This window comes from Staurois parvus, unplaced genomic scaffold, assembly GCF_062004578.1.
Source record: "Staurois parvus isolate SC_StPar_1 unplaced genomic scaffold, SC_StPar_1.0 ptg001957l, whole genome shotgun sequence".
Classification (NCBI taxonomy): domain Eukaryota; kingdom Metazoa; phylum Chordata; class Amphibia; order Anura; family Ranidae; genus Staurois; species Staurois parvus.
The window spans coordinates 279,110-304,497 of record NW_028319753.1 but is presented as its reverse complement, the minus strand read 5'-3'; the positions used below and the strand labels follow the sequence as shown (position 1 = coordinate 304,497).

At 43.5% G+C, this 25,388-nt stretch overlaps 3 protein-coding genes across 3 annotated transcripts in view; 1 reads left to right on the top strand and 2 right to left on the bottom strand.

The window, feature by feature from the left end:
- LOC149433150 (uncharacterized) overlaps positions 1 to 25,388 on the top strand; it is a 192,435-nt gene that overhangs the window by 92,276 nt on the left and 74,771 nt on the right. The window lies entirely within an intron of this gene.
- LOC149433153 (uncharacterized) lies at positions 536 to 2,757 on the bottom strand. Its single transcript, XM_089664591.1, has one exon. The coding sequence runs from the start codon at positions 2,755 to 2,757 to the stop codon at positions 1,843 to 1,845; it is 915 nt and encodes a 304-aa protein (XP_089520717.1). The 3' UTR covers positions 536 to 1,842.
- Positions 5,660 to 13,423, bottom strand: LOC149433152 (uncharacterized). Its single transcript, XM_089664584.1, has 6 exons — positions 13,121 to 13,423; positions 7,846 to 7,969; positions 7,632 to 7,729; positions 7,346 to 7,552; positions 6,029 to 6,235; positions 5,660 to 5,919 (listed from the first exon to the last, which is right to left on the bottom strand). Exons 1-6 carry the CDS (start codon positions 13,421 to 13,423, stop codon positions 5,767 to 5,769), a joined length of 1,092 nt encoding a protein of 363 aa, XP_089520710.1. The 3' UTR covers positions 5,660 to 5,766.

Genomic DNA, 25,388 nt, shown 5'->3' with positions numbered 1-25,388 from the left:
GTGAATGGTGACCGCTGCCTCCTTTGACTCTACAAGTGCCCCGTTCCGTCATCTCTTTACATCCATCTACTGGCTGTCTTTGTGCCAAGTGTGAGATAGCAGCGTGTGGCTTTATCTGATATCTCAGTGACTATCATCTACATATGAGGATACCTGAGGATTGTCCTCCATGACACCACCAGGGTCTATTATACATGTATGTGACCCCCATGAGGACTGATCGGGTCTGCCTCTACTATCAAGGAGCTTGATTCTGCCCGTCCCTTCATCACCTTCCATTGACTACAATGTCCACATTATCTATCCATTCTATTCTATTTCATGTTGTGTCAGTAATAAAAGTCACGGAGGGTTGGGAACCCTGCAAGGGGGGCAGAGATATGTGACTGCCTAGTCCAGCCTTTCTCAGCCAGGGTTCCTCCAAAGGGTTCTAGGGCTTCCTTGTCACTTCATTGGGCTGTATATGGAAGTGTCACCGACCAGCCGTTTCTGGATACACAGCTTTGTCATCATTGCACACACACAGGATTTTGTTTTTCATTCAATACATTTTTATTATAATTTCACTTTCAACAGGATTGCAAAAAAAAAAAATCAGGAAATAGTAAAGGAAGAAATCTGATTGGTCAGGAAGATCCCTTGTCTGGAATATGTGGGCGGAGTCATTATTATTGGTGTACATTACAATAACATTGCTGGGAGGTCTCTTCATTTCTCTGCTCCATACTTCCCGTCTTTATAGAAACGTCTCCTGACATTTGGGGGTCTATTCATAAAGAATGTGGGGAACCATTCACCTGGTGAAAGTGCATGTCCATTCCTTAGCAGAGCCGGAGAGGTAAGTGTGCATGGATGGGGTGTAGGTCAGTCCTTACCCTAGATGAAATCTCTCATACAGACACAATGGGGCTCATGGGACTTTATAAAGAGGAACTCCAGAAAAACATATCAATAAAGATCTTCCAATGTTTTCTTCCCAATCAGCGTAGAAATCATAAATCCCTCCCAGCAGGTGTACAAGGCCATGAAATCTCTCACAAAGTCCATCAATGGACAATTCCTGGACAACAATCACCGTGGGACAGAATTCTGAGCACCATAAGGAGGATCCAGCAGTGTCATCCATCTCCACGCGTTTCGTGGTGCAGCGCTCACTTCTTCAGGAGAAATGATTCCTGCTGATCAGAGCATACACCAATAATAAAACAAATGGCGGCAGGACCATCACTGGCTGGATGGAAAGTGGTGTCAGGTAAGTCTTCCCAGGAGTTCCGTGCTGGGCAAGCTCCCTTGTTTATGGCGGCCGATGGACATGCTGGTGCTTGGGTCTATGATGCTTCTCACCTACCATGGTAAGCCAGCCCCCCTCTGTGTTCTCACTGTATGCCCCCGGGCCTGCCCCTCCCTCATGTGTACCCAGATTGCACAGAACACATTGGAAGATTTGATTGATGTGATTTTCTGGCGTTCCTCTTTATAAAGTCACATGACCATTCTGTCTGTATGAGAGATTGTATCTCCTGTCCATTCCTTCTCTGTGAATGGGGCTAAAACACCGATGTCATTAGGAGATTTGCTGAGCCGGGGGAATGTTCTCCATCATTACAGAGCATTTCACACTTCATCCATGTCTTTGGGGACCTCTGATCTCCTTATGGACTGTTTCTTCCATGATGAAGATCAGCCATGGAGTATATCTGAGGTGTATATCAGGGTGTGCTTCTTCCCCACATGAGAGCTGGGATGTCCAGCAACATTCATCTAGAAGACATTTCCCGCACTCAAGGCACTAATATACCTCCAGAGTTGTGTGGGACTCCTGATGTACAGGAAGACAGGACTTCAGTGAGGAACATTTCCCTCATACAGGACAGAAAAGTGGCTTCTCCCTGTGTGAGATCTCTGATGTCTGGAAAGATGAGACTTCACTGTAAAACATTTCCCGCACTCAGGACAGGAATACGGCTTCTCCCCCGTGTGAGATCTCTGATGTATAACAAGTCCTGATTTGTATACAAAACATTTACCACACTCAGAACAAGAAAGTGGCTTTTCCCCCGTGTGAGAGCTCTGATGTGCGTCAAGATGAGACTTCCGTGAAAAGCATTCCCCGCACTCAGGACATGAATAAGGTTTCTCTCCTGTGTGACATCTCTGATGTCTGTAAAGATTGGCATTTAGTGAAAAACATTTCCCGCACTCAGGACAGGAATACGGCTTGTCCCTTGTGTGAGATTTCTGATGCGTATAAAGATTGCACTTCTGTGAAAAACATTTTCCGCACTCAGAACAGCAATATGGCTTTTCACCCGTATGCAGTCTCTGATGTGTGTAAAGACTGGACCTTTCTGAAAAACATTTTCCACACTCAAGACAGGAATACGGCTTTTCCCCCGTGTGGGACCTTTCATGTCTGACAAGTTCAAATTTTTGTACAAAACATTTCCCGCACTCAGGACAGGAATACGGCTTCTCTCCCGTGTGAGATCTTTTATGCGTATTAAGATTGTATTTATAACGGAAACCCTTCCCGCACTCAGTACAGGAGAACCTCTTCTCTGTTGGAAGGCCATCCGGGTCCCGCACAGTCTGAGCTTCCTCAGGATACGAGGAATCCGATGGTCCATCTACACTGGGTGGTGCCGGATGGACATTGGAGGGAGCCGGGTTTTCTCCTGGACTATACTGTGTGATGTCCTCATCTTCTACTTTCCAGTCTGGAGACAAAGTGAGACAATCCTCGGAGGTTTTCCTCATCTCCCGGCCATGGACTAAAATACAAAGACAAAGAGGATTACTAGACAGGAGCTGATTGGTTCCCCCAAACCAGGACTCCGCCCACATCAGGCAGCTTGGTCTCTGAGGAGCTTACAATTCCACCCTCAAAGGAACTAGGAAATGGCTCCTCTGATCTCCTACCAGGTCATTTCTTTATTCATGGACCTTAGTCAGAGAGTGAGGAAACAACCAGAACTGTCTTTTATAGGAGGGACAGTGATGAGGGGATTATAGGACGAGGGTCCCCACCCCCTCTATCACTCATCGCCATCTTCCCAACACAAGAAGTACTGCACTTCCTTATTTAGTCCATGATTTAGTCATGAAGAACAGCGGGGCTGAGCCCCACCAGAGGTCAGAGAGTGATGATGGGGGGAGAACAACCAAGATGGAGACTGGACTGATCCTGAAGACCACCATCATTGGGGTATTGACTCCTCCCTCATTATCACTTTCTGTTTAAGGGTCCAAAGTTGGAGGATGTTATCACATTATTATCACCATGTAAAAGTCTGTGCTCCAATCACATCATCCGATATAAAATGTCCAGCTGGGAGGAAATGGGTGTAACAAAAGAGAATCCATATTATGTGTATACAGTGAGGAACAGAAGTATCTGAACACCCTGCGATTTTGCAAGTTTTCCCACTTAGAGATCATGGAGGGGTCTGAAATTCACATTGTAGGTGCATTCCCACTCTGAGAGACAGAGTTAAAAAAAAAATTCAGGAGATCACATTGTATGATTTGTAAAGAATGTATTTGTCTTGCACTGCTGAACAGAAGTATTTGAACACCTAAGAAACAGCAAGAATTTTGTCTCTCAAAGACCTGTTACTGCGCCTTTAAAAAGTCCACCTCTACTCCACTCATTAATCTAACTTAGTAGCACCTGTCTGAGCTCTTTAAAGACACCTGTCCACCCCACAGTCAGTCAGATGCCAACTACTACCATGGGCAAGACCAAAGAGCTATCAAAAGACACCAGAGACAAAATTGTTGACCTCCACAAGGCTGGAAAGGGCTACGGGGCAATTGCCAAGCAGCTTGGTGAAAATAGATCAACTGTTGGAGCAATTGTTAGAAAATGGAAGAGGCTAAAGATGACTGTCAGTCTCCCTCGGACTGGGGCTCCATGCAAGATGTCACCTCGTGGGGTATCACTGATGATAAGAAAGGTGAGGAATCAGCCCAGAACTACAAGGGAGGAGCTGGTCAATGACATGAAGAGAGCTGGGACCACAGTTTCACAGGTCACTGTCGGTAGAACACTACGCCGTCATGGTTTCCAATCATGCAATGCACGGAAGGTTCCCCTGCTCAAGTCATCACATGTCCAGGCCCGTCTGAAGGTTGCCAATGACCATCTGGATGACCCAGAGGAGGCATAGGAGAAAGTCATGTGGTCAGATGAGACCAAAGTAGAACTTTTTGGTCTAAACTTCACTCATCGTGTTTGGAGGAAAAAGAAGGATGAGTTTAATCCCAAGAACACCATCCCTACTGTGAAGCATGGGGGTGGTAACATCATGCTTTGGAGGTGCATTTCTGCGAAGGGGACAGGACGACTGCACTGTATTAAGGAGAGGATGAATGGGGCCATTTATTGTGAGATTTTGAGCAACAACCTCCTTCCCTCAGTCAGAGCATTGATGATGGGTGGTGGCTGGGTCTTCCAACATGACAACGACCCGAAGCACACAGCCAGGAGAACCAAGGAGTGGCTCCGTAAGAAGCATATCAAGGTTCTGGAGTGGCCTAGCCAGTCTCCAGACCTAAATCCAACAGAACATCTTTGGAGGGAGCTGAAACTCCGTGTTGCTCAGCGACAGCCCCGAAACCTGACAGATCTAGAGGAGATCGGTGTGGAGGAGTCGGCCAAAATCCCTGTTGCAGTGCAAACCTGGTCAGGAACTACAGGAAACGTCTGACCTCTGTAATTGCAGACAAAGGCTTCTGTACCAAATATTAACATGGATCTTCTCAGGGGTTCAAATACTTCTGTTCAGCAGTGCGAGACAAATACATTCTTTACAAATCATACAATGGAATTTCATGAATTTTTTTTTTTTAATTCTGTCTCTCAGAGTGGGAATGACACCTACAATGTGAATGTCAAACCCCTCCATGATTTCTAAGTGGGAGAACTTGCAGAATAGCAGGGGGTTCAAATACTTCTGTTCCTCACTGTATATAGCAGTGGGGGGAGGGGGAGAGCAGAAGTCAGGAGTATGTAATGTACAATATAGAGTATATAGTGCAGGGGTCAGGAGTATGTAATGTACAACATAGAGTATATAGTGCAGGGGTCAGGAGTATGTAATGTACAACATAGAGTATATAGTGCAGGGGTCAGGAGTATGTAATGTACAACATAGAGTATATAGTGCAGGGGTCAGGAGTATGTAATGTACAACATAGAGTATATAGTGCAGGGGTCAGGAGTACATAATGTACAATTTAAATAACACATTGGAAGGGTCAGGACTCATAATATCGGTATTCATTAATGAATGGAAGCTTAAATGTTTACTGTAGACAAGTTGCAGAGATCCCACACCGCTGCCTCCCATCTCCTGAGACTGCACTCAGTGACTTGGGTCTGAGATTATACAGACATATCCCTCCACAGCCAGCAGACCACAGAGCAAGGAACCCTGGGAGAAATATTCTGTCAGAGATCTTAGTAGATCTAGGCATGGGGAAGAACACCCAAGACACACACCCCAGGTGCCTAGGTCTAGTATCACCTGTGCTGAAAAACATTTTGCTGCCAGCTGAACCCCAGAACCTCCATAAATCCAGTCTAGAGACATAAATTGTGTCTGCAGCACAGAGAAGGAAGATTATCCGAGAGAAATCCAGGAATACAGGACGGGGAACACAGCTCAGGAAAGTGACCAGGGGATTACAGGCTGATATCACCCAGTCCCCGCCCTACTCTGGACCAATCAGTGAGCAGTATGGGTGGAGGAATGGATTTAGTGTTCATGACCCACCTGTGCTGATCTCTGTAGGAGTGTCCTCCTCTATAAATGTCCCCGTTATTCCATCCTCCTCCATAGACTGCTGATCATCCCTCACATACGCCTCTTCTTCTTCTGCTTTAACCTGAACTTTTATATCGATTGGATCTTCACCCTAAATCATGAAAATTCAAAATTTCTCATAATATATAAATATAAGCTAACATGAAAAATCCACATATTATCTCCTCAAATCCATGTTCAAGATGTTCCGTACAACCAACCTTGTAATGGTGAGGGATGGTGTGACCTTCCTGTGTGGAATCCCGGGAATACAGAGGACGGGGACATCTCTCTGGTGGGTTCCTGGTATTAGGTGGCTCCATCATCTCCTTGTGTCCTTCTGAAAACTCCTCCATCACTCCATACTCCTCATCCTCCTCTTTATACTCTTCTTTACCATCAATATTATCATCCCCGAGGATTCCACTCTGAAAGATATAATAAAACATTCATTGTAACAAACATGCTGTGTATAAATCACAACTACCAATAATTGTCATCATCTACCTGATGATGGTGAGGGATGGTGTGACCTTCCTGTGTGGAATCCCGGGAATACAGAGGATGGGGACATCTCTCTGGTGGGTTCCTGTAGCTGGATGACTCCACCATGGTGTCCTGGTACAGATCTTTGTGTTCTTCTGGAATCTCTGACTCCTCCATCACCCCGTCCTCATCCTCCTCTTTTATCTCTTCTTTAACCTCAACTTTAGGATCTCTCAGGTTTCCACTCTGAATATATAATAAAAATGCCATCAATGGTAACAATGCAGATAATGTACAGATCCTAATGATACTAGAAAGAAAATAATAACCAGATATCTTTCTAATCAAACTAATAAGACATATAATATAGACAAATTCATTTGCTGTAATAGGAAATATGTAGTCTATCTATTAGAATGCTCCAAAACAGTATGTGGGTCGTACCACGAGAAGGTTGATGGACCGTCTGCAGGAGCACATTTATAAAATTAAAAAAGGATATAAGGAGCATTCCCTCTCCTCACATTATAGGTGATATCATAAGAGAGATCCCTCCTCACTTATGTTCATAGGGATAGATACTATCATCCCGCACTGGAGAGGGACATATAAGACTCGGGCAGTATCCCAACTGGAGACCAAACAAATTTATGAGTTAGGTACCCTGCACCCGGCAGGACTGAATATTGAGTTAGATGTTAATTGTTTTATCGATAATAGTTAATTTCATTTGAACATTTTTTAATGTGTGCTTTTAGCATAAATATTTTAATTCTTATGTATTATTCTTACAATACGGTTATATTCATATCATATGTGATTTCAGTCTTAGTACATTCGTTAACGCTCATCGGATCTTTTGCCAAATCTTTCTGATGTCCATTTTTTGATCTAAAATTTTTTTTTTTATAATAATATAATTATTTATTCTATTGTAAGGTTTATGTTGGTTACCTTGAGTGCTTAGCTGCTGACTGGATAGCGCTCGCTTTTTAATTTTTTTTCTAATGTACAGATCCTAATCATACTATCAGTGATTGTTCCTCATCTACCTGATGATAGTGAGGGATGGTGTGACCTTCCTGTGTGGAATCCCAGGAATACAGAGGACGGGGACATCTCTCTGGTGGGTTCCTGGTATTAGGTGGCTCCATCATCTCCTTGTGTCCTTCTGAAAACTCCTCCATCACTCCATACTCCTCATCCTCCTCTTTATACTCTTCTTTAACATCAATATTATCATCCCCGAGGATTCCACTCTGAAAGATATAATAAAACATTCATTGTAACAAACATGCTGTGTATAAATCACAACTACCAATAATTGTCATCATCTACCTGATGATGGTGAGGGATGGTGTGACCTTCCTGTGTGGAATCCCGGGAATACAGAGGACGGGGACATCTCTCTGGTGGGTTCCCATGACTGGATCCATCTGTAGGAAACACACACACTGACTGAATCCATTGTTTCTATGTGTTTATCAGATGATGGGGGATCTAGGTGGATCCTCCGTACTGCTCTCTCCTTTACAATAAAGTCTCCTCTTACCCGGTGATGTGAGGGGCGGCTGATTGTCCATCATGACGTCCTTGTAGAGATCCTTGTGTCCTTCTAAATACTCCCACTCCTCCATGGAGAAATAGACAGTGACACCCTGACACCTTATAGGAACCTGACACACACAATGATACAGTCACCATCCAGACACATCCCTTGTCTGTTACTGGAGAATGTCCCAGAATTCCCGGCACCGCTCACCTCTCCTGTCAGCAGCTCAGTGATCTCTCTGGTGACTTCTAGAATCTTCTTCTTCTTTCTCTCTTCTATCAGGGAGGGAGGTGGAGGCAATGTGATGTCATATGATCTCCAGACTTCACAGGAGGAAAACTCTACATCTGAACACAAATAGTCAAATCAAATGATATTCCCAGAATCCTCCTCACCTCTCTGGTCAGGTCTGTTTTAGTAAAGCTCCACTTCAGGCTGAGGTATAAGGAATTCTGACATCATTACATAAAATGAAGGATCTACAGTTCTGCTTTGGTTGTGAGGATGTAAAGGGTCCGCCCACATCCTAAGAGCACTGAAAAAAGAAAAAAGAGCTGGATGGAGGGACATTGGGAGGAGGAGCTGTGAGGTCAGTGTGATGTCATAAGATCCTCTGACTCTGGATGGAGGGACATTGGGAGGAGGAACTGTGAGGTCAGTGTGATGTCATAGTATACTCTGACTCTGGATGGAGGGATATTGGAAGGAGTAGAAGCTGTGAGATCAGTGTGATGTCATAGGGTTCTCTGAATCTGGATGGAGGGACATTGGGAGGAGGAGCTGAGATCAGTGTGATGTCATAGGATACTGACTCTGGTTGAAAGGACATTGGGAGGAGGAGCTGTGAGGTCAGTGTGATGTCATAGGATTCTCTGACTCTGGATGGAGGGACATTGGGAGGAGGAGCTGTGAGGTCAGTGTGATGTCATAGGATTCTCTGACTCTGGTTGGAAGGACATTGGGAGGAGGAGCTGTGGGGGGTGCTCTGTGAGGTTTCTGTACATCTATACTTGGCGTGTCCCACCCGGTACAGATGTACAGTGGATGAGAGTGGATATGGGAGTGGATATGTGCATGCTTTAGATGGGAGGGGAAGCCACCTTTAGAGAGGGAAAGATTGAAGATGTGAGTGAGGGAGCATAGGATGGAAGAAGAGGGTGACCGTAGTAGTTGTGAGGGGACAGGATCCAGGGGGCAGGTAGTGAGACGGGCTTCTGAGAAAACCTTAGTGACCTCTTCGGTAGTAGCGAGGTCAGAAGAGGAAAGTGTTGAGGGAGGTTTAGTATAAGGTATGCTAAGTGGGATGGATGTCTGTGCAGTGGAGATGTCCCTACGAATTGCGCAATCTTGTTTTTGAAATGATTTGTAATCTCATGAGCAGTGAGTGAGGTACTGGGTGGAGGTGGAGAAAGTAGAGAAGAGACGACGAGGACTGGATGACAAGGTATTGATGAGAGTGACAAAGTAGGCTTATTTGGCAGCATGGAGGGAGGAATTGTATGTGAAGAAAGCAGATTTATATCGGGTGAATGCTTGTTGAGATTTGGTTTTACGCCACAATCGCTCCAGCGCATGGCTATGTCTCTTAAGATGTCTGGTGTGGTCAGTCTGCCACGGATGTAATGGTCGGGGCCTGATGCTTCGTGTTGTTAGAGGAACAAGTGAGTCCAGTGTGGATGACAGTGAACTGTTATAGACAGCAGTGGCCAGGTCAGGGCAGGACAGGGGAGAGATTCTGTCATAGAGTTGGTCAGTTGCAGAGTGGAAAGGAGCCGGGTTCAAGTTGTGAAGGTTTCTGCGGGTAATTGTTGGCTGCTTGGAGGGATAGGTGTTTGAAGACGAGGAGACTGTGGAGGTGATGAGATTGTGATCAGAGAGAGGAAAGGGGGTGTTTGTGAGGTTGTAGGGAGTGCAAAGATGGGAGAAAACAAGGTCTACTGTATTCCCATCAGAGTGAGTGGAGGACGGTATACATTGTGTTCAGGACATTTACTACAAATGACATTTTTCTCTCTTTCTTCCTATTTGAATCTTATAAAACAAAGACATAGATATTCCAATCCCCCTAAATATCCCCCCATCCCCCGCCTCTAACTAAAGTCATAAAATCCATTAGTATAGACTGATGAGGTGAGAAGGTGACACCTCTCCACAATGAGGAGAATGTTCCAGCCCCGGAAGTGGGGGAATGTTCTGCCCCTGAAGGGGTTCATCTGGGTTCCCACACTATATATGTGTGAATCATCATCTGCTGGAGATAAAAGACGTCACAGTGACTATGGAGGAAGAGGACGGACATGACTATGGAGGAAGAGGACGGACATGACTATCAAGGAAGAGAACAGATATTACGGGGGGGGGGGTTACTGGGTGTAAATAGAACATAACATCTTATTACCTCCTCTGCTGCCACTTCCAGCAAGGTCTCCTCTCTACTTCCTGTCTGTACCTGACATCACTTCCTGTCTGTATTCAACATCACTTCCTGCTTGTATTCCATAGAGACTTCCTGTCTGGGTAGAGGTGAGATCACCACCTTGTGGAGCTCAGAGGAACTGCATGTCAGGGCAGGGCTGTGGAACAGACAGGTAGGCCTACTGGCAGGGAAACGCACTGACTGATGACAACCACCACCAACAGACCGAAGTCCCTCAGGGCGCAGAGTCTAAGTCCCAGGCTGCCCTTCACCAGGGCCCCTGATGGTGGGGATGGACGCAGCCAGAAACCAGGTCGCGGCCCCTGAGACACCCCGGCTGCGGTAATGGCCGCCGCCAATGGTGTGTAGCTGGTAGGAATGACAATAGCGTAGTCAGGCAGGCCGGGTCGACAACAACGGGACAAACGGTACAGAACAGTAGACAAGAATCACAGGTCACGGGCCGGGTTCAGCAACGGAAGGTCAGATCAAAGGAAAACACAGAGAATGGTCTAGTCACAAGCCGAGTCAGATACCAGAAGAGTCACGAGAGTATACACAGAGCAGTAGCGACACAAGTGCAAAGAGCATGTGCGGATCACAGGCTTATATGTACTCAGCCACACCCCTCTGGGGGATGGACCTCAGAGACCTGAAGGCATAAAAGACTCCCACCATGCTCTGAAGAAACCCAAGATGGACGCCAGTACATGAAGTCGCACAATCTCTGGGAAAAGGTAGGACTTTGACTCTGCATCACCGAGAACCATCTGGTAGTGTGACCCCGGCCTTGTGCTGGGTGTGTATGGACTGTACATCCTTATAGAGGGGTCACCTCCACTCCCACCAAGGGGGACAGAAATATATGACTGCCTAGTCCAGCCTTTCTCAGCCAGGGGTTCCTCCAAAGGTTTCTAGGGGCTCCTTCAGCAATGAACAATTCCTGTCTCTTAGTAACAAATGGCATCAATGATCTGTAAAATCCATTTCTTGGAATACATCACAGGACACGAAGCATCTTTATAAACCCTTCCTAACACTGTTATGCCCACCTACAGGTGATTGGACATTGGCCAACAATAGACAGGACGTCCCCTTGTAGAGCATATCTCCGACATAGGAAAGGTTTGTAGCAAGCCATAGCCCATAACAGGAGGGGACGGATCTCTGGGATTCCTGAGTGACTCCAAGAAATGGATTTTACAGGTAAACCAAAAAATGTCATTTTCTTTGTTGCACATCACAGGACACAGAACATCTTTTACATTCCTTACTAACAGGGATGTCCCACCTAGAACATGAGGGGAGGACAACAAGCCAACAGGTCCCAAAAACAACCAGAAATAGGAAAGAACCTCATGCAGCAGCCTGCAAAAACTTGTGCCCAAAGGGAAGTGTCCTTAGCAGTCCTTAACAGAAAGAGATCCCATAGAAACAATGACAGGCTGACTGCAAGAACATGCAGGACATCTAGTACCAACGCATGCAACTAGAAAGTGTAATGCAATCAGCCCCTGAAAGAAGAGACTGCCAAGGCTGAAATCTGACTCTTGATTATACACAAGGCCAGGCACACATAAACCCCCCATCCCAAGAAGGAAACCAAGACACGAACCAAAACAAGGTGGAAACCTCTTAGGTCAACAAAACACAAAATATGATTGTAAAGATCTGCAGGAAGTCTCCCTAATTTAGAATTCCTAGACTTCAAAAAAACAGAAACAACAAAAGGCCTAGATACTTCTGTCTCTCAAAACCTTTTTGGCTGCAATAGTCAATCCAGTATGCCCACTGACACCATAAGGCTAGAAAAACCAGAGTTAGGCTTACCGGTAACTCCTTTTCTATGAGTCTTCCAGGACAGCCACTTAAGACGTAGAGCTCCTCCCTCTGGGTCACTAAACATGTAATCCCAACGCCTTAAAGGCGGACCTCCAGGCCTCCATCCTCTCCTTGATAGGAGATCCAGGTGATAATGCTTCACAAAGGTAGAGAACCTGGACCAGGTGGCCGCCTTACATATCTCCTCTGGTGAAGCATTGGCTCTCTCTGCCCAGGATGCTGATAAGGATTTGGTTGAGTGTGCATTAACAAATGGGGGAGGAATCTGTAATAATTTATAAGCTTCCATAATATCTAACCTAGCTATGGTGGATTTATGTGCTCTAGAACCTTTCCGTGCTCCTGCAAAAAGCACAAAAACGGAATCCGAATTTCTAAATTCTCGGGATCTACTGAAATAGACCATAAGGTTTCTTTTCACATCAAACAAATTCAATCTTTCTTCCTCCCTACTGCCGGGAGAAGAACAGAAGGTCAGTAGGACTATATCCTGAGACCTATGAAAGGAGTAGGACACTTTAGGGAGAAAACCTGGATCTGTTTTGAGCACAACCCTGTCTTTAAAAACAGTCAGATAGGGCTCCCTATTGGAGAGTGCCTGTAGCTCACTTATCTATGGGCTGACATGATTGCTACCAAAAAAATGGTTTTTAAAGTCAAACATTTTATAGAAGATTTTTACAGAGGTTCAAAGGAACAGAGGACCAAGGCCCTTAGGACTAGGGACAGATCCCAAACTGGGCAAGACTTGACCTTTACTGGTCTGGACTTGGAGAGAGACCTGAAAAAATCTATTACAAAGGGATCCTGCTGCAGGGGGACCTGAAGAAAAATATTGAGGGCCGATGCCTGCACTTTTAAGGTGCTGATCGAGAGCCCCTGATCTGCCCCTTCCTGAAAGAAATCTAAAACTGCTGGAATGCCTGGAAGGCCCCGCCGTTTACTTAACAACCAGGAGTTGAATTTCTTCCAGACCTTCACATAAATAGCTCTGGTTACTGGTTTACAGCAGTTTACCAAAGTTTTTATTATGGTGTCTGAATACCCCTGAGCTTTCAGGAGTTGCTCTTCAGAAACCATGCAGCCAACTTCAAGGCTCTGATCTGAGGATGTAGAACAGGACCTTGTGAGATCAGATCCTCCCTCTCTGGAAGTGGGAATGGGGGAGCTGAGATAAGGCTCTGCAGCAGAGAAAACCAAAGCATCTTTGGCCAGAATGGTGCTATCAGAATGAGATCTGTCTTTTCTATCAGAAACATCTACAGAATTGCTGGAATCAGTCTCACTGGAGTGAATGTGTAAGAGAGGTTGAAATCCCATGTGCTTGTCAGGGCATCCACCCCCAAGGCCTGCTCTCACGTACAGTTGTGTTCAAAATAATAGCAGTGTGTTGAATAAAGTGAATAAAGCTGAAAATCCTTCTAATAGCTTTTATTTATATCCACACAAATGCATTGGGAACACGACACATTCTATTCCAAATCAAAACATGAAGAAAAATACATCAAATTTGTGTTGTTCCTCTAAAAAAATGGAAGAAAAGTGAATATTAGACGGTTCAAAAAAATAGCAGTGTTTGTATTCTTCTTTATAAACTCAAACATTCACTATATTGTTGTGGCTTTTGAAATTATTTATCAAAATATAATGTTATTCTGACAGCAAACCAGCCTGGCCATCTGTTAAGGGTTAACTTGTCTTGGTTGAAAATTCGAATGACCCTCCAGTTAAGAAATGCAAATAATGGGTGAAGGGATCTTTTCTCAGAGACAATAGACTGTTTGACTATCCACAGGTAGTTTAAGACCGGACAATTCTAAGGTTTAAATTGGAGTCTATGAGACTCGCTAATGTGTGGATATGTCAACAAATACTGTTTATATATTGGGATTGAGTTGAATACATCTACAAAAGTTAAACAGACAGCCAGATGAGACATTGGACCTTCAAACATTGAATCACACCTAACCCAAGTGAACAATATATGATGCTAGATTAAAGTTTGAGAAGAATAAACAAACCTTGGAGAGAATGATGAACTAACAGTCTTTTCAAACAACCAGAACAACTGACTGTTTACTATCTGGTTTGTTACAATGGACAAGTAAACAGAAGGTCCTTCCTCATCATGGGAATTTTGGGTTCTAAAACAAAAAGGTTAAATTTAGGACATATCAGGCTAAGAACTGGATATCTCTACCCACAGAGATATTACTAAAAAGCATATTATCAATGGGATGTTATAAAGAATATGTTTCACACACCACAAAATATTCAGCAGAATGGGGATTGTATATCACTAACTTGAGTATTGAGATGAGGAAAAGTAAGATATATTGTGAGGTAGCATCAGTTGTATGTCTTATCAGGAAACAAATGCTTTCACACAAGTTGTATCTCAGAGAGATGAATAACTGAATATACACAGATATTCCATGGTTCCTATTTAGAACATTATAGCTATGATCACCTATATATATCTGGATAAGACGTATATTTAGTACCTGAAATCACCTTGAGTTCCACCCGAGGTGTGAGTCATCATAAATACTCAAATTGTTCTATGAGCTCTGACCGCCACTTAGTGGACAGGTGAGAGATAGCTTAAGTACATACATTTCTCAACCAGCCAATCAAAAAGCCTGGTGGGAGGGTCTCTTAGAACAATAGTTTAGATGGTATAAAAACCCATGCACCTCATTTAAAAAAAAAACTCATCAAAAAAAGAGGAGAACTCATTGGAAAAACCCTCACTAAAAGAAAATCTGAAGACATCTGAAGAGACAACTCTGCTGAATAACCCCTCTTCCATCCTTTCAAACTTTTAAAAAAAACTTTCTCCTAAACTTCTAAACCTCTGAATCTCTACTATACTACATATCTATCACTTGCTGTGGCCATCATTCTGAAGGCGTTCCATTGCCAGCTGGATCCACTGGGAGGTGTCATATTCCTAGATCTGGGTGTGGTGAGACTGTCCATTTAATTTTGTATTGTATATTTTCTCTGTTGTGTAGAGTAATAAGAATTACCTTAGAGTGACAACAACTGTATTGGGTGGTTATATATATATAGAGAGATCCCGTATTACTGTTAGATATTGTTGGTGTCATATTACAAATTTTTCATAATTCATAAATTATTAAATATTAGTAATTAGAGTATAATTTATCAGGGAATATCTTCTCCCAATCCTATGGCCACGTGATGAGAGAAAATAACCTCTGAAATACTCTAAAATTATTAGTTATTACTAGATTTAATCTTTAATAATCATTATCATCTAGAAAAATTGTTATATTGATTTTTCATTATTTAGAAACATTATATTGTGTATGATATTGGTAGGGTATATCTTTGACCGTGTGTACCAGTATTCATTTATCACCAGTCTTTTGCGTTTTGTGTTAATATATATATAATTTTTGTACATAAATAAATTTTTATATTTATCTATTATAAGGCAAATTTTGTGTGTATGGTACGAAATCATACTGGCTAAAAGAATTCAAGGTCTAATAATAAGTGGTGATCAAATTATCAAGGTGTCCAAATTATTGGTTTACTAAATATTTGCCGTATTTTAACGGCTGGAGGCCCTGTAATATTTCATCTAAGGGAAAGGGACACACCCTTTATAAGTAGAATATATCCTTACATAAACCACCACAGGATAAATTTGGAGGCACTGCTGAGAGCCATAGAAATCGTACCATAATACAAAACGCACTGGTGATTGTATATTTGTACACTTTGTCAAACATATATTTTGTGTCAAAATGGCATCCAGTAATCACGGATCCACCTCTTCCAAGTATAGCAAGGAAATTCTGGTGGCCCAGAATATTGAGGAGGAAACTCTTAGGCCAGCCCGAAAAGCCTACGATACTTGGCAGAGGTATGCAGAATGTGCAGTAATAGATTATCTCCGCCAGAGATTAGGTTTGGGGGATAACAATAATGAATTCGTGGATGAAGAGAAAAAGCAGGCTATGAGCACCTTTGAGGACCTGTTCAACCAAAAGGGCCAGGTTGTTGAGTTTTTAGTAGCATTTGCTAGAGCAGAAAGTAATAAAAGCCGTGACAGACTTCTCCTAGAAGCTTGGCCCATGTTATGGTTTATGAGCAATGGAGCTGCCCAGCAAACCATAACTTTAAGGGAAGAGTTGTCAGAAGCCCGCCTATTGCTGGAAAGCAGAAATCAGGACATTGAGTCTTTGAAAGGGAAGCTTGGTCATGCCGGTATTCGTTTAGACGAATCCAAGGAGTTCAAGCTAGATTGGTCAGAGACATTCAATGTGCTCAAGACCTGTATGAGGAGAGTTGTCAGGAATTAAAACAAGTTAAAAAGAGATATCTGGATTTAAAAAGAGAAATGGAGTACTTCAGATCAGAAAGGTTATCTCCTGTTGAAATTAAAGTTCACCCAGGGGATAAGCATGACCAGTCAGAACTTGCGTTTGTAAAATCTGAGCAGAAAACTCTGGAGGAGCAGATTATGAGGTTAACGGCCCAAATAAATTCTGGAGTCCAAAACCGGACTAACCCAGTCAAGCAGGAGGCTGATGAGCGGGGATACCCGCATCACAGTGAAGTACCTGATAGTGAGGCAGAGACAGAATATAGGTTGCCCCCTAGGCTCCAAAGATACACTCCAGAGCGCTCAGAAGAAAAGTGTGAGGTTTCATATAGGCAAGAAGGGAAATCCCAGGGGTCATTCAGAAGATATGACACCCCAAAGGTCATTAAGTTCCTGAAGGACACTGTTCCTATGTTTACTAAGAAAAGGTCCCTTGAGATCACCGAACACATGAAAACATACGAACAGACGTTAGAAATTCTGGGCATTAGAGATGACCACACCAAAATAGAACTGCTGCCATGGGTATTTGAAGAGAAATACCGGCAATTCTTTGATACCTTGAGGGCCTATTCCAATCAGTCCTGGAGAGAGGTTAAACATAAGTGCCACATGGAATTTGGACCTTATAAAACTGTAACCTCTGCCAAGGCTGCGGCCTACAATTTAAAGTGTGGTCCTCACCAAAGCCCTGCAGAATTTCTGGCTGTCCTCAGAAATGCCTATTTCCTGGCTGAAAAGGATCCCAATCCTGACCAGCCAGAATTCAAGACCTTATTTTATGAAGCCCTACCTGCTTACATAAAATTGGGACTTGCAAAGGATTACAGAAAGGGATGCTCTCTTGATTGGTTGGTGAGAGAGAGTGACTATTTGTTCTCAATCCAACAGTCCAGTGAGGGCGGGATAAAAAGAGAACCCAAGAATAGTCCCAAGATAGTAGCAGCCACTACCGTTTCCCCTCCAAATCCAAATTTGCAGGCGGAGAAGAAATCATATGCGGAAGTAGTCCGTGGGGGTAAAACCAATGGTTCCCCTAGATTTGTACCTCAAACCCAGCAAGTGAAGGAGGTCCATAGCTTTGCACCCCAAAACCAGTGGGTGAGAAAGGATAGACAAAAGCCAGGGAACTACGGTAGTGGAAGTGAGAAGAATAAAAAGTATGGTAAGGGCCAGTATAGTGATGAGAATCAAAAGGGGGCCATGGTATCCTCGGAGGTTCTATTATCCTCGCCAAGACCAACATGGGAATTTTTATGGGAACCCCAATTTCAATAGGAACCATAATTTCAATAAGAATCCCAATTTTAATAAGAACTCTGACTTCCAAAGATTTCCTCCACGCCAAGAACACCCTCAAGCTCAAAGGGGGGATACAGTACCCCAGGCTCCCCTTAATGACAGGGAGAACCCGAAACCTCAGAGAGAAAAATGGCGTCGGGACCGGAGCAGTAGTTCTGACTCTGAGTCTCATTACCAGTCTCGTCCAAAATACAAGCGCAAGTATAGGAAGAGGGAGAATCAACAGAATGACTCCTCTGAGCGTATTGGACAAATAGAGGCACAGGTCAGCAAAATGGCTGAACAAATGGACAGGCTTGTCACTCAATTTTCTACCAAACCATTTTTAGGAACAGCCCCTGTGACCGACCAAGGGTCACAGAATTAACAGGCAACCAAGATTTAAACCAACAGGGGAGAACACTGAGTCAAATGACAGGAGATGTGTGTCCCGTCCCTGACACGCCTACTAATAGAGAATCTAGTTCTCAGGCAAAGGTGGACCAGTTGTTGTGTATTAACGATTCTCCTGTTTTTCAGTGTCCATCTATTGCCCCTAATATAGTCGCGGCATCGGAAGTCGTCGGGATTGACAAGCCAGACGGAGCACAAACTTCTAGTTGTGCTTCTGTCTTGAAACAGTCCAAGAATCCCACCAGGGAGGATAAGGGTGATGTGTCCACCACATGCGGTGAGATAAGAGCCAGTCATATGTCACTGAAGGGCCCACAGATCTTCAACCACACCAATTTCATGTGTGAGCTGACTGAATCTGATGGGAGATATTATGCCACGGTGCAGGTGCAGGATGCCAGTGATCTTTCTATTGTCGGCTTAATAGACACTGGATCCCAAGCAACCATCATGTCACAGGAACATTTTGATAAAGTGGCGAATGTCATGCCCACCAAGCCGAGACTTAAAAGTTTTGACAGCTCATTGATTGGTGTAGGTGGAGACCCTTTACAAGTCATGGGTACCGCCTGGCTTAGACTGAAACTGGGTAATAAGGAACTGAGACACCCCATCATCATTGCCAGCATCTCCCAGCACCACATGATAATTGGGATGGACTTCCTAAAAAGGCTGAACACAATAGTTGACTGTGTGAACCAAGTACTGTGGTCACAGGTAAATACCCCGATTAAATATGGGAAACTTAAAACTCCCCATTCCCGACAACACTGCCACCTGGTGGAAGAAAGGCCTGGATCATTAGAAATCCATTTCAGGAATAGTCAACTTCCTGATGTAACGGTTATCAAACCTGATGACCATAACCCTATCAGAAGAGATGAGGAACACATTTTTAGAATTCCCCAAGATAAAATAAAAGATATTTCCCTCCAAGATGACATCCTTACGATATCTTTTCATCAGGAGGATAAACCAAGAAAAGGGGGAGATCACACCCAATTCTTGACAGGCATTGAAAGGGTTAACAGCGACTTGTTTATCCCCATCCGGATAAATGGTCTTAATAGGTCAAAATATGCCAAACTAGATTTGAGACAGGAACACAGCTTTGTAAGCCATGGGCTGATAAAACACCTGACCGAAATGGAAATGATCCGTTTCTCCACACCTCAGCGTCATTGGATTTCAGACTCCATTGATGACTCTGATGATCACAATTCAATGGCTAGGTGTCTCTTAAACGTCACTGTAGGAAACAAAATAGCCACCCATGTGTTCCTAGTCTTGGATAATCCCCAAACTAAAATTTATTTTGGCAACGATGTATTACATCGCTTTGCAATGCAAGTCGACCTAATTAATGACTGTTTATGGAGTCGACTAAAGGGGGACCCCGAAAAATACCAAAATCTGGACTTAGCTTTAAAATCCCAGCAACAGATGCCTTATGCTGTTGAAGTCCAGGTAGCCCAGAAGATTACCATTCCTAAGGGCATAAATAATTTCATACTCCCCATCCAAGTTAAAAAGGGACATAGACTGAAGGGGTCAGATGCATTAGTATGCCTCTCCCATAAAATGCAGGGGGAAGGACTGAACATTACACACACGCCCCTAGTCAACACACATCAATCCCCGATGTACATTTACATACATAATCTGTCCAATCAGGACATCGTCTTACCCAAAGAGACCCTTATTGGTCTAGCGGTAGAGACTGAATATTACACCTTTGGGGTCACTAACCAGGTGATTGGACTCATCCCCGATGAATATTTTTCGGAGGAACAATTAATTGAACAAACATTCCATTCATTACCAGAGGGTATTTTCACCATAGAGTCCATTTATCCATTCGATTCTAAAGATGGCACCTGTCGAATCGAAGAGACATCAATTGTCTTTGATCACCCAATCAAAGAACAAGAGTACCCCAAAGAACCTGGATGGCAGGAGAACACACACACACATCACATACCCAATGACCTCACCACAAAACTTGAAGAGGCATATGAGATAGGTCAGCCGGAAAGCTTTCCTGGATTCAAGGAGTTAGTGGAAGAGATGGTGGCCCTCGCCGACGCGTGTGCCAGTGATCTCGACCGACAATTGCTCCGAGAGCTTCTCCTTGAATTCCAAGAGATCTTTGCCAAGGATTCTTACGATTGTGGGACTACTGACCTACACATCGCTAGGATCCAAACAGATCCAGATGCCCCACCAGTATTCGTAAGACAGTATAGGTTGCCATTAGCTTCCTATGAATCTCTAGCTGAGATTATCAGGAAGTTACATGAAAGGGGTATAATTAGGCCCATCCACAGCTCCTATAACCACCCGATCCTGGGTATTTTAAAACCCAATGGACAATGGCGTTTGTGCGCTGACCTCCGTCAGCTGAACAAACGTGTGTACATGTCAGGATGGCCGGTCCCATACATAGACCAGTGTCTAGCCCAGCTCCAAGGATCCCAGGTTTTTACAGCCTTGGATTGTGCACAGGGGTATTGGACCATAAAGGTGAGTGAGGAAGACCAATACAAACTGGCCTTCAGTTTTGGGAATCGACAATATTGTTGGGTACGAATGCCTTTCGGATTCATAAATTCCGGACATGAATTTGCTGTGTTCATGCACAAGGCCATGCCAGACGCCTTCGAAAGGGGGACGTTGGCATATGTGGACGATATCCTGATCAAAAGTACAGATATGGCCAAACACATTACAGAACTTCGGCATGTCCTGGGCCAATTAAAAGCAGCAGGAGTAAAACTGTCCTTACAAAAAGCCCAGTGGTGTCGCACGAAGGTAAACTTCCTAGGCCATGAAGTTACTGCTGAAGGTTTGAACCCACAAAAGAAGAAAGTTGAGGCGGTTATGAGCTGTAAAGTCCCTACTAACCTTAAAGAATTGAGATCATTCCTAGGTATGGTAAACTACTCGCGTAAGTTTATTGATAATTACGCCGAGATAAACAAGCCACTGCTTCACCTACTGAAGAAGGATGTCGAATGGTCGTGGGGTAAGAAACAGGAGGACGCCATGAAGGAATTAAAGGAACGTCTCACACAAGCCCCGTGTCTCGGATATCCCGAAGGGGGTAAAAATTTCTATCTAGAGACAGGGTTTACACAGGTAAGTATGAGTTCCGTTCTTTACCAGAAACGTGATGATGTCAGTAAGGTGATTGCCTATGCCAGTAAAACTTTGTCCCCGGTTGAAGTAAAGTTCAGTGACTGTGAAAAAGCTCTATTGTCCACCGTGTGGGCATTACAGAATTTCCGCAGTTACATTCAGGGAGAGAGAATCATTGTTGAAACGGCACACCAGCCTTTACAGTATTTAAAGAGTGAACGTATCAAGGGAGGAAATGTGTCTAATAGCCGCATCACTGCCTGGACTTTGTCTTTGCAAGGGTGGCCTCTTGAAATTCGGTACAAACAGAACAAGGAAAGTCCAGTAGCCCAGGGCCTAGCCGAGCTCCATGATTGTTCCGCAACTACGCCTGCCATGGAGGCCCCGGACACTGACTTTCTGGAAGAACAACTGTTCTCTCCCTACAAGGTTTATGATGAAGAATACTGTAAACAGCTGCCGTGTGTATATGTGGATGGTTGTGCTTTCCACCACAAGGATGGGGAACAGCTCCAACTAGTGGCAGGTATTGGAATCGTTTGGACCCAAGGTGTCACCCCAATTTCTGTGGGATAAAAACTTGGACCAAAAAGCAGTCAGGTTGCTGAACTTACTGCAATTCTTAGAGCAGTTGAGATGGCTATAGAGTTCAACATTAAAGAGTGTGCCATCATAACCGATTCCAATTATGTCAGGAATAGTTTTGTGGAGTATTTCCCTAGGTGGAAGCGAAACAACATGAACAAGAGTAATCACAAACCCGTGAAACATGGTAAGCTCTTTTGTCACATCGATGAACTGGTAAGGTCCAATGATATCACCCTGCATTTCAAGAAGACCAAAGGCCACTCCAAGGTTCTAGGTGCCGAGAAAGAAGGGAACGATCTGGCCGATTCTCTAGCCAAGGAAGGGGCAATCACCGGTGAACTGTTAGACATTGATCAATTTTTAGGTACCGTACAGGTTGAAGCTGTCACCAGGCAACAGGCCAGAACAGCTGGTGATCCGAATGCATTACAGTGGAGTCACGATTCTCCTAGTGAGGATTTAATTACTGCCCAAAAAGAAGACCCAATAATTGGCTTGTTTTATAGTCATATAGAAGATCCCAACCAAAATCCCATAAATAAGGAAGTATGTAGTGGGAAGGAGGATTTACGTATCTTAATGAAATCCAAATCCCAATTCTCTTTATACCAGGGATTGTTGATACGAACCTCAAAGGGTGGCGTACAACAATGGGTCATCCCACTTAAATTTAGAGGTTTGATGCTACAGCATGCCCATGATGCTCCCACTTACGGTCATCGTGGAGAGAAGATCACGTATGAGATCCTGCGGGATTATGCCTACTGGCCTCATATGTTACGTGATATGAAGGAGTACTGCCAAGGTTGCCTAATATGTCCCCAATTTCAACCTACCAAGCCAACTCACAGAGCACCTCTCCAGAAGAGGGGGATATGTATGCCTTGGTCAGACCTTCAAATGGATTTTATTGGGCCCGTAACAAAATCTTCACGAGGTAATCGGTATATGTTAACCGTTACATGTTTATTCACCAAGTATGTCGAATGTATACCAGCACCAAATAATAGCTCCGAGACATGTGCTGCATTGCTAATAAATCATGTATTTTCACGTTTTGGTCTACCACAGAGGATAGAGTCTGATAGAGGATCGCACTTCACTAGCGAAGTGATGGCCAAATTGTGGAAAATTTTGGGGGTTAAAAGGAAATTGCATATCGCCTATCAGCCAGCCTCTAGTGGTGGTGTAGAACGATACAATCAGACCATCGTTAATGTCCTTAAGAAATTTGTTAAGGAAACAGGCAAAGATTGGGATGTCAAGCTCCCGCTGGTCCTGATGGCGTTGAGGGCTACTCCGAATACAGTTACAAAAATGTCATCTTTTGAACTGATGACAGGTAGATGGATGGTACTGCCCCAGCACTTATTGTATCGCACTACAGATCAAAATTTGATCAATGCTACCACCACACACCAGTACATAGAGAATTTACGTAAACATCTGCAATATGCTTTTGCCTTTGCCCAGCGGAATTTGGAAAGAGCTGCAACTAGTGCTAAGACATACTATGATCTCAAAACCTCCAAGAAGGAATATGAGATTGGTGACAAAGTCTATCTATACAACTTTGCAAGAGACCAGATCAAGGAACGGAAATTCCTTCCATCTTGGAAAGGTCCGTTCTCTATCATTGATAAAATCTCTCCGGTCGCATATAAATTGCAGGTTACCCGGTATGGTGAAATCAGTGATAGATGGGTGCACATCAACCAATTACGTGCTTGCCATCCAAGTCTCAATTGCAGTTGTTGGAAGACTAACCCACCAGTTCCTATCTGGAGATATTGAGATCATTATTAAATTTCCTTTGAACATATAATCCATCTTTTGCCTTACAGGATCCAGTAATATAATTTTATGTATATCCAATACTTAAACTGTTCATTTTAATAATTTAGAAAGGAAGGCCCAGACGATGACTAAACCGGCGATCGGAGGTGTCAATGACCAGACCATAGAAGGAAGCTCTAATGTCCTGTGGGAAAGACCAGATGCCAGAGATCGATCCGGAGACGATAACCTGATGTCCCAGGCCACCAAGGGCCAGTCCAGAGGAAAAGACCCGCCTAGGAGACCGTCTACGAGACCTGTCGTGCGGAGGACCCATGGACCCCAAGGTGGATGTGCCAGGCCAGGCCGGCCTCATCACAAGACCAGGATCGTCATCAGAAGTGTCCATCTAAAGACGCCGAGTCAAGTTGAGGACCAACCAGCATCACCGCTGCCATTTTTATTATAAAAAAAATTCTTTATTTCATTCACTTCACCGGAGAAGACGAACGATCACTCTAGCCAAAAGTCCCACTCATGTTTTGCGATACAGACACCCATCTATACGTGCCTGTACCCCAAAAAAAGGGGGATTTGTTGTGGACCTTTTGAAATTACATCTCAAAAACGTGATTTTATCAAGACATAATCCTATATGACAGCAACTCAGCATAGCCGGATGTTAAGGGTTAATTTGTCTTGGTTGAACCCTCGAAGGACTCTAGTTAAGAAATGGACATAATGAGTGAAGTGAGTTCTTTTACAAGACAAAAGACTGGACTGTCAACAAATACTATTTGTATATTGGGGTCGGGAAGAATGCATATACAAAAGTTAAACAGACAGCCAGATGAGACGTTAGACTTTCAAATACTGGGTTATCACATCTAACTAATAGACAATGATGAGACGGGAAATTCACTGGTCAAAAGTTTACTCAAAATCCTGTGGAGTGTAATGAACTAACAGACCTCTCGAACTATCACAATATGCTATTGTCCACCAAGGTTGAAAGTATTAATGGTTGTTTACTCTGACTCCAATACAAGAGCCAGGCAAACAGAGAGTCTTTTACTACCTATGGGAATGTTTAATTCTGAAACAGAAGTTAAATTCAGGACATTTTAAAGCTAAGAATTGAATATATTTAACCATAAAGATATTACTGAAAAGCATATTATCAATGGGATGTTATAAAGAATATGTTTCACACACCACAAAATATTCAGCAATGGGAATTGTATATCACTAATTTGAGTATTGAGATGATGAAAAGTAAGATATATTGTGAGTTAGCATCAGTTGTATGTCTTATCAGGAAATAGATGCTTTCACACAAGCTTGTATTTCAGGGAGGAATAACTGAATATACACATATATTCCATGGTTCTTATTTAGAACACTATAGCTATGATCAACTATATATCTGGATAAGACGTATATGTAATACCTAAAATTACATTGAGTTCCACCCGAGGTATGAGTCATCATCAATACTCAAATTGTTCTATGGTACAAGTCTGCCACCTGGCGGATAGGTGAGAAATAGCTTATGTACACACATTTCTCAACTAGCCAATCAAGAAGCCTGGTGGGAGGGTATCTTAGAACAATGGGTTAGTTGGTATAAAAGCCCCTGCACCTTTAGAAAAAAGAGAAAACTCATCAAAAGAAAAAAAACTCATCAAAAGAAAAAACCTGACTGAAGAAAGACCTCATTAGAAGAAA

What these genes read in the sequence shown, in the direction of transcription:
- LOC149433152 (XM_089664584.1), bottom strand. Translation starts at nt 13,423, where the DNA reads ATGGGATTTCAACCTCTCTTACACATTCACTCCAGTGAGACTGATTCC. An exon ending in ACACCATAATAAAAACTTTG is followed by an intron (nt 7,970 to 13,120) that starts GTAAACTGCTGT and finishes TGTGTGTGTCAG; the next exon opens with GTTCCTATAAGGTGTCAGGG. An exon ending in CCATCCCTCACTATCATCAG is followed by an intron (nt 6,236 to 7,345) that starts GTAGATGAGGAA and finishes TATATCTTTCAG; the next exon opens with AGTGGAATCCTCGGGGATGA.
- LOC149433153 (XM_089664591.1), bottom strand. Translation starts at nt 2,757, where the DNA reads ATGAGGAAAACCTCCGAGGATTGTCTCACTTTGTCTCCAGACTGGAAA.